Source organism: Pteropus alecto, unplaced genomic scaffold (genome assembly GCF_000325575.1).
Source record: "Pteropus alecto unplaced genomic scaffold, ASM32557v1 scaffold106, whole genome shotgun sequence".
In the NCBI taxonomy this organism is placed as follows: domain Eukaryota; kingdom Metazoa; phylum Chordata; class Mammalia; order Chiroptera; family Pteropodidae; genus Pteropus; species Pteropus alecto.
In genome coordinates this window covers 1,188,594-1,198,465 of record NW_006442103.1, presented here as the reverse complement: position 1 = coordinate 1,198,465, position 9,872 = coordinate 1,188,594, and the positions used below count along the sequence as shown (strand labels likewise).

At 36.2% G+C, this 9,872-nt stretch overlaps 1 protein-coding gene across 2 annotated transcripts in view; it reads right to left on the bottom strand.

The window, feature by feature from the left end:
• GPLD1 (glycosylphosphatidylinositol specific phospholipase D1) overlaps nucleotides 1–9,872 on the bottom strand; it is a 46,818-nt gene that overhangs the window by 21,158 nt on the left and 15,788 nt on the right. For both annotated transcript variants that reach the window (XR_439286.2, XM_006919535.2), the window contains exons 6-11: nucleotides 9,722–9,770; nucleotides 9,006–9,060; nucleotides 3,703–3,810; nucleotides 3,451–3,478; nucleotides 3,200–3,339; nucleotides 994–1,059 (exon numbers count right to left, since the gene is read on the bottom strand). Coding sequence is in view for 1 of the 2 variants with exons in the window: in XM_006919535.2 (XP_006919597.1) it covers nucleotides 994–1,059; nucleotides 3,200–3,339; nucleotides 3,451–3,478; nucleotides 3,703–3,810; nucleotides 9,006–9,060; nucleotides 9,722–9,770 (446 nt within the window). In the remaining variant the exon portion in view is untranslated. The remainder of the gene's footprint in view (nucleotides 1–993; nucleotides 1,060–3,199; nucleotides 3,340–3,450; nucleotides 3,479–3,702; nucleotides 3,811–9,005; nucleotides 9,061–9,721; nucleotides 9,771–9,872) is intronic.

Genomic DNA, 9,872 nt, shown 5'->3' with positions numbered 1-9,872 from the left:
TGAGACACCCACCCACCAGCATCGGGATTCTCATAAGCTAGATCTTGCAAGCCCAACCTAAAGGCATTCAATTCAATTAAAACAAACAGAAAAATGACTTGATTCAAATAAACAGAGGAGGCTTAACTGAACTCTTTCTGTAGATTTGCAAATGTTTTGAAGCTTGAAACTCTCTTACTCTAGGACCTTTCATTGCAATGCCGCCTTCTCAAATATCTAACTCTTGACCACTCTTAAATATCTCACTGAAACATCACTTCTTCAGGGAAAGCTCTTCTGTGACTGGGTTGGGACACGCCATGGTACATCCCAGAGTGCCTGGCACTTCTCCTTCCTTACATGTGAAAGTATTTACACGCTCTTGTGCCGCGCCCACCCCCCCACAGGCCACGCATCCACAGGAGCAGAACTGTTTCTGCTGTGTCCACAGCATGCTCTCTAATCCCTAAACTAGTTCCTGGCATCTAACGATGAGGAAATAATTTATTACTTGGACTCTTTTGTTATATTTTATGATAAATATAACATTAATACAGCTATGAGGCTGATGGTTGGTATTTGACTCCAGTAGGGACACCACCTCCCAGAATACAGATCTGCCCTCTCCCTCTGAAACCACCTGAGAGCTCTTCTCCCTACACCCTGCCTCACTGATCATTGCTTTTTTGGGGTGAAATTTGGGTAAAGTTTATGAGTAATAACAATGATAGTAATAATACCATTTCATGTTTACTGAGCAACTTACTAATGCTCATTGCTTCATGTCCATTCTTGGGCTTAATTCATACTATAATTCTGGTATTTTTTTCCCATTTTGCCAAAGAAAGAAGCTATAACAAAAAAATAAAGCAACCAGTTTAAAATCACCCAGCTGTAAATGGCAGACCTGGAATTTGAACCTCTGTCTACATACAAATCACAAGCTTTCAGTATGTACTGAGCACTCCTCCAGGTAAGATTCTATTTCTGGGAACCATTTTGGAATCCACTTACCTCTGGGGGCTGGTTTGCCGAGCACCACAGGCAATGAACAGAGGGTTCTCAGGCAGGTTGCAATCACTGGGGAAACACTCAAATGAATCAGGCATTTTTTTTTTACCTTCTAGTCAAGCACGAATTTTACTGAGACTTGGTGGAGCACTTCAAAAACCACCTGCAGAAGCCCTAGAGGTGTGGAGGTGCTCATTACTTAGCCAGACAGGACTGGTAAAGGGCTGAGTCCTACCCGAAGTGGGTGGATAAGCTGAGTGAGGGAGCCTTATGGTAACAAGGGTGGCCCCGCACTGCTGGTCACCCAGACGCACAGCCATCCCCTTCCCTCCCCACTACACCTGCTGAGCTACTCCATGCTCACAAGAACCATCTCAGAGTTAGAGACTGGGAAAGAAATAAGTTCCCACTGTATCACCTTCTGCCCAGTTATGCTCATTTCTGCTCAGATATGTCTTGATTTCTCAATCTCATTCCTTTAAAAATAAAAAGATGTAAACTCAATAATTAAATAGGTTACTAAGTATCCCTTTTTGTAAGAAAAGTCCACTGAGACAACGTAAGAGGTGACCCTCCCCCTAACCGTTAACGGAAGCACTAAGGGAGTGGGTATTTATAAATCTCTTCTAGAATGAAGACTGTCTTTAAGCAGAGGAAGATTCGCATGGAGCTCAGGAGGATGCTGGGTAATGTGACAGATATGTGAAGCCTGAGCGAGAAGGACTAGTTATGGGAAAAGAAATCTAGAACAGGAGATGGGAAGAAGCTGCAGACACACCTTTCCTATAAAAATCTTCCTCAGGGCCAGCTTTAGGCTGAGGAAAAGTTTTTTTCTAGAATGTTGGTTTTTCTACCACCAGGATGCAGATGGCAGCCTTGCAACATAAGAGCTGTAGTTATAAGTGCTTTTTGAGTTAAGTAGAGTTCTGGCTGAAAATATAACTACAGGTATTTCACTGTATGAGTTTCAAGTAACAAATTTGCTTTGGAAGATAACCTGTAAAATGAAAATATATACATTTTTTTTTTCTTTCTGTCATGAATTTGTGTCTTTCTTTGGAGCCTCCTCCAAATTTCCTATAAAATTCCTAAACTGAGGAATCTTTCTGTGTATATGTGTGTAAAATGCAATCAATTCATGGAATTTTCTGCCTTGATAAATTAGGACAAAGATCAAGAGTCAAGGAATCTATTCCTTCTCAATTATTTTGTCCTAATTAAAGAATAAGGTCCAGCCGCATTTCCTTAGCTATTTGGAAAACCTAATCAAAACAAACACCATGAATGTGTTCCAGTTTGGGGATCATTATACATGGACTTTATAAAACATATAAACACAGGTCATTCATTTTCACATGGCCACGTATTATAAATCCTTCCAATATAAACTCAACTCCCTTCTAATAATAATTATAATACCAGTAGCCAACATTTATTAAGTGCTTACTACATGCCAAACCATTTACCTGAGTGATCTCATCTACTCCTCACAACAGCTCTATAATAAAAGATGAAGTCTTACTGTCCCCATTTATAGATGAGAAAATGTAGCTTAGGAAGGCTCAACCACTTGCTTGAGATGACTCAGCAGTGAGGGCAGGTCTCTCTAATTCTAAAGCCCATCCTTTATATGCATCCGCTCATATGCACACAAAAACCCATAGCCAAAAGAAAGAGAGCCTGGAGATTCTGTTTTATTTTTTGAAATTATGTAAGAGTTTGAGCCAAACCTATGACATATGCCTGGGAGCAAGATCTTAAATGCTCTGAGCCTGGAGATTTTAGCTGAGGTTGATTTCACTATTAAAAAGAACATTTGTATTGAATGGTTTATCTCTGCCAAATTGTAACTCGCTGAGTATTTACCAGGCTAATGTCCAAGGCTGGAGAGGAGGATCACTGGGCCCCAGTTGCTGGAGCCTGTGGAGAGAGGACATGCCAGCCCACAGCATGGGTTCTCTCAAAAGAAACAGATGGAGCACAGACCGCAAATTGTACAATATCTACTTCTCTAGCCTAAAACTTGAGAGACATCGGCGAATCTAACTAGATGGGAACTAGACAGTTGTGGTTCCTTCTTGATTAGGATAAGATGAGCACTTCGTGTGCCTTTTTCTTTTCATTTGATTGGTTGAAAACCCTGAGAGCTCTCTTGGGGATGGGGACAGCAAGGTAGGGAGCAATCGGGAGAAGTAGAGTAATAATTTACCTGGTCCCATTCTCTAACATGAAGCCTGTTAGACGGTAAATATTAGTGGACCAAAATGCCATATCATCCAGTCCTCCAAGGAAATATTCTTGGAATTGTTCCACCAGAAATGGGGACTTTCTAGAATAAGTGGGATAAAGCTATGGCAGAGAGAAAGAAAAATAAGTTAATAAATAAATAAATCAAGTGCTTCTCCTAGTATCTTTATAACACTTTATGTTAAGATTTTGAAGGATAAAGCCAAGCCTCACCTTGGAAACAGCCAACATCTCACCATACCTGCAACATAAAAAACAATTTTGACTATGACTTGTGGTTTCTGCAAAGAAGGAAGTAACTAATGAAGAAAAGGTTCTATCACAATGTATCCACCATCATGCAACTTTCTTTGAATCAACAAAATCCATAAATCCAAAACCACTTTGGAAACACAACCATTGAAATGTGTGCTAAGAAAGTCGCAATACAACCAGTGGCAAATCTTACTCTGGGGCCACACTTACATTTCTAAGAACTGAAGGTAAGAACAGTCAACAATTGCATTTTTGGTGATGACTGATCGGCCATAGAGTTTCTTATAAATTCCCAGTAGGTCTTCGACAGGCACATACCTGAGAAAAGCATTAGAATAAGAGTTGTGTGATTCTAAAGTTGAAGACAACAACGGCAGCAACAACAGCTGCCAGTCATCCCATGAGGACTGTGTGCCAGGCTCACAGAGAGGACGCCCATGCATTACATGTGTGTAATCCTACCAACAGCCTGCGTGGCTGGGACTACCATACTCCCACTTTACACAGAAAGAAAGAAGGCAGCACAGAAAAGTTAAAGAATTTGCTCAACACTGCACAGCAAACAACTGGTGCCTTAATCAAATATTTATGAAGGTACATTCAGAGATAAGAAAGTATAAAGTATAAAGGAGGTGTTTAATTTTGTGAATTTAGAGTTCGAAGAGCAATATATTTTTATTCTTTCGAGTTGAATTATTCTCAAGAATTATTATTTTTAAAAAACAAAAAATGGCTCCTCACTTCCAACATTCTACTTTGAGTCCACAGTGTGAGGTGGTAAAAGAATTATAAGTCAAGATTTTGGGTTCACAGATTTTAGTTATTTCATTTGGAAGAGCAGCAACTTAACAATTAGATCTATACTGAGTCCGCTTTTATCTTCATTTCAAAGACCTTAAACTATACCAGACAGAAATTAAAACCAATAAGACCTGATTTTACTTATAAGAATCTATTGAAGTCCATTTCTTTTTTCAAATTTTTACATGAGCACAGAGATAGTTCTTCCAATAAAAACAGCTTAAAAAATATTTTAGGTGAATCACCAAGTTAGTAAAAAGCTAAAAACTTCCAAAGGCTCAAAATAAATTGAAACTGGAAACTTTAAGAAGTGAGTAAGTGGGAAAGCCAGTTTTTGCTCTGAGGTTCTGCCAAACCCTGGAGACATGGAGGTTTTTTGATGGCTACATGGTATGCAAGGGACACGAAAGAAAACATAGGAACCACTCAGAGTGGGCCATCTCAGAGGACTCTGAGACTCATGCAGACTACACCCCTGCATGAGTGTTAGCAGGAAATAAACCCAACATGCTAACAAGGACAGCAAAGAAAACCGCCTGACTTCATCTTGGCAATAGATAGAAGAAGGGAAAAAATCTCCTCCTAGGAATAGTAACCACTACCCAGCCCCACAAATGTTTTGTCCTGGATCCGTCCTATCTGTACATTCAGAAAAACTTAAAAGGTTGAATGTTAACTTGATGTGCTCACAGGTTAGGAGTGGCTCAAGCAGCCTGCAGAGGCCAAGAGAAACCCTCTCTAGAAAAATGCAATTCTAACTCCAGCCTCGAGTACTCCAAGCCCCATGGAATATAACCAAAAGAGGACCAGAAGCCCCATGACACACCATTAAAATGAACATCTAATCCAATGCAGATGGCACTGTGTGTGGAGTTAGAGGGACCCCTCATGCTTCTGCTTTCACCACCTCTTCCTGGGGTTATCCGAGACCGGCTGTCCTCAGGTAATCTGCTAGTGATTTGCTAGTTCTGGAGCTTCCATAGTACTAAGGCAGCTGGACCAGGGATAGGAGTTGGCTCCTTGCCAAACCCGCAAGCTCTCTTTTCTCTTTGGTTTGTAGGCACTCCTCCCAATCCCAGCCATCCACACTCAGGGGCTGGAACAGGGGGACAGACTATGTCACACCTTCTGACTGCTTAGTAAACACTCAAAGAAAAAACAAAACCCAGTATAACCACAATTAAGCTACAGTAATATCTGATAAAGTAGAAGGCAACAAGCATTATTAGAAATAAAGAAGGTCACTACACATCACAATAAAGGGTTCAATTCACCAGTAAGATACAAGATTTTGAAACTTGAATATTCCTAACAACTTATCCTCAAATACCCATATAACAAACTTTGACAGAACTACAAGGAGAAATTGAAAAAATCCACATCATAGGGAGATTTTTTAAACAAATTTCTCTCAGTAATTATTAGATTAACCTTATAAAAAGTAAATAGCAAGACTACTTATAGCTTACAATCTGATTTAAACAATAAATTTAATAAGCTTGAGCTAATAAGCAATATATATAATATTAAACAAAAATTGGAGAATTAACATTCTTTTCAAGAACATATGGACTATTTCCAAAAATTGACCATATACTAGACCTTAAATCAAGAATCAATGCATTTCATAGAAACCAAAAAAAGTAGAAGGAAGAATATAAATATATGAATAAAAATTAATAAAGGGGAAAAATGAACATGAAATAGAATCAATAAAGCCAAAAGTTTATTCTTTAAATAATAAAACTGAAAAATGTTAGACAAGATTAATTGTTTAAAAACAGAGGAGAAGGCAGGATAAAACAATATTATGGACAACAAAGGACCACAGTACAAATAAAACAAGAAAAAAAATAAGATATTATGAACCTTATTCCAAAATCTTTAAACACTTAGATGAAATGGAAAAGCCCTAGAAAAATATAAAACTCCTTAAAACAAAATTGAAAAACTGTATAGTCCTATAACCATTAAAGAAGTTTTTTTTTTTAAGTCTCTACAAAGACAACATCAGGCCTAGATAGCTTGACAGACAAATTCTACCAAACATTCAAAAAATCAAAGTTCAAATCTCACACAGACTTCCAGAGAATAGAAAAGGAAGGCACACTCCAGACTTCATGATTCCATGAAGCCAGCATAACCTTGACATCAAAATCAAACAAAGCAGAAGAAAGGCAAATCATAATATAAGCTCACTTGTAAACAGAGGTGCAAAAACTTTAAGCAGCAAATATAAATGTAACAAATACAAAAAAAATATGATATATCATTGCAAAATTGGTTTTGTCCCAGGAAGTAAAGTTGATTTTATATTAGCAAATAGATTACTATAATTTGCTATAACATTAAGAAACAATTATCTCAACAGATGCAGAATAAGAGTTTAATACATATGAAATTGATTTCTAATAAAAACCACTAGCAAACTAGAAATAGAATGAAACTCCCTTAACTTGATAAAAGATGTTATAAAAATCTACAGCAAATATCACACTTAATGATGAAAATTTGAAAGCATTCTCTTTAAGATCAGGAATAAAAAAGTATATCCAATATCGCCACTTCTATTGTACTGGAAATAATAGCCAGTGAGATACAGCAAGAAAAAGAAACTACAGGTATAAAGATTGAAAAGGAAAAGCAAAATTGTCACAATTTGTAGATTATAAATTGTGAGTCTACGGAAAATTCAAAAGAATCTCCAGATAAGTTACTAGAATTAATAAGATAGCTTAGAAATGTTGCTAGATACAAAATCAAAATTAGAAAGTCATTTGCATTTCTGTACACCAGCAATCTTTTAAAAAATATAACTGGACCAAAAGTTACTATTTATGGTAGCGAAGAAAAATATAAACTAAATCTAATAAAACGTGTAAGACCTTGATGAAAAAATTATAAAACTTTAAATTCATTGAAGAAGACAAATAAAATACATAACATGTTAATGGATAAGTGGACTCAACATTGCAAAGTTGTTAATTCTTTCCAATTTAACTCTAGATTCAATAAAACCTAATCAAAATTCCAAAAATATTTTTCTTGGAACATACCACTTCATTTGAAAGAGCTAAGGCAAAGGACTCGGCAATGTACATTTAAAGAAAAAGGACAGGTTGAGAGACCAGCCGTAATAGATGTCAAGACATAGTATAAAGCCACCATAATTTTAAAAAACAGGTATTTCTCAGTGATCGTCAATTCGACCAATACGACATAACTGAAGGCCCAGAAACTGACCCACACACATATGGGATTTTAATTTATGTCACAGAGGTCATTACAGATCAGTGAGGAAAGGGTAGAAATGATTCTGAGACACTTAATCTCTATAGGAAAAAATGAAATTAGATTCTATCTGAGCATATACAAAAAAATTAATTCCAGGTAAATTAAAGATATAAAGTTAAAAATAAAACTGTAAAAGCTTTAGAAGGCTAGGTAAGAAAATAACCTCATGCTTTCAAGTTAGGGAAGGATTTTGTCAAAAGTACAAGTACAAAGGAAAACACTTATATATTTGACTACATTAAAATTAACAAATTCTGTCATGATACACTACAAAATAAGTAAAAACATGCCACAAACTATAAAAAGGTATTTATAACAAATAAATAATAAACTAACAAAAGATGAGAAGCTCTAATAGACAAAGAATACTCACAAATTAAAAGGACAAACAACCCAACAGAAAAATAGGCTAAAAACGGAAGATCTTCACTTTAAAATCAAACACAAATGATCAATAAATCATGAAAGAATGTTCAACCTCATCAGTAGTCTGGGAAATGCAAATCAAAACTTTAATGAGATACCATCACATGCCAAACAGGTTAGAAAAACTTAAAAGTTGGACAATACCAAGCGTGGGAGAATGCAGAAGCAGCAGAACTATTATACAAAGCAAATCAGAGTATAAACTGGAAACAACATTTTGAAAAAGAGTCTAGGATCACTTAGGTAAGCGAAGCATGTATATGTCCAACGACCTAACTATTCCACTTCTGGTGTTTGAGAGAGTCCCCTCTAGTGTACAAACATATGTACAAAACTGTTCATAGCAACACTATATGTAAAGCAAAAATGCTTCATATGACTTACATATCCATCCACATTAGAATAAAGTCATACTGGTACATCCGCACAGTAGGAGCGCATAGTGATGAAAATGAATGAACCATAGTTCTGATAACTCTGTATATCAATATAATTAAATCTCAGAAACATAATTTTAAGCAAAAATTTGCAGAACGCACACTGTGCAATTCTATCAAAAGTGAAAAACTACGCAATATTTTACATATGGATACATGCTATATAGCAAAACTAGAGGGAAAAGTGACAAAATGATTCACAGGAACCCTAGAGTAGTGGCTACCCTGCGGGAGAGAAGGTGATAAGACAGACAGAAGGCAAGGGGCTCCTAAGATAAAATGAGGCTCTGCTTCTTAAACTGGGTGGCAGCTGCTCAAGTGTGCATCATCTCACTATTTTATGTATTTATAGATATACATTCTTTACTATATTTGGTATAATTCAGATTTTTTTCAAGAATCTACTTTGATTATTCTATTTCCAGTTTTACTCTTCAAAATTTACAAATGCAGAAGACTCCTATTGACATTGTAGGTTATATTTTCTAAGGTAAAAAGGGTCAAGCTCCTAAATGCCATTTAAATATCACATATTTAAATATACATTGTTCTTACCAGTGCCGTGAGAGGTAGTTAAAATTAAACTCAAACTGGCTCAACACATCTCCTCCTGTGGCGAGAGAGAAATATTTACATGTAATGGATTAGTGACCACAGAGAGCAGGCTTCTTTCTATACAAATTTGCACAACCCGGTTTATCAGTTCTTCGCATTGTTACAAGTTTCTTTTCATTGTTTTAGGTATAGGCACGTCTTTAAGAAAAAGTGACCTTTTAAAATCTTAGCGACTGAAGTACAAATTAAAAAAGAATCACTCATATAATCAAAGTGTTTTTCACTTTAAGGAAAGATGGACCATAAGGGTTCTTTTAAATAACTACCACTCACCATCTAGTTTGTATATTCAAAGGTAATTTACTATAGGAAAAAAAATGGAGTTTACAATTTAAAGCTAATGTACTAGTAGACACTAGGTAATAAATTTTAATCTGACATGAAAGTAAAGCTTTTCTAAAATTTCCATGTAAGTAAATGATAAAATGTGATTTAACAAAAAAAATACACATATACACAACTTTTCAGAAGTACATCTCTATGTTAAATGAGGTATGCCTGTACTCTAAATGAACCACAATATTCAAATAGAAAGCAGTTAGCGTATGCTACTGACAAGATCGTAAAAAAACATATTTAAGGTACAGTAGTGACTTCATTACACATAAAATGTAATTACCACAAAAGAAAATTTGGCAAATATAAAGAAACAGTACCAAAATCACCAGCTGCATGCGCCTCAGAAAAGGAGCCGTGAAAATCAATCTGAGAAAGAAAGAGAACCATCTGGTATAGATCACAAGTTGTAGCCCCGACTCCTATCCCACAAGCGAGTGAATAGTGGGGAGGTGACAGCCTAACCCAAGG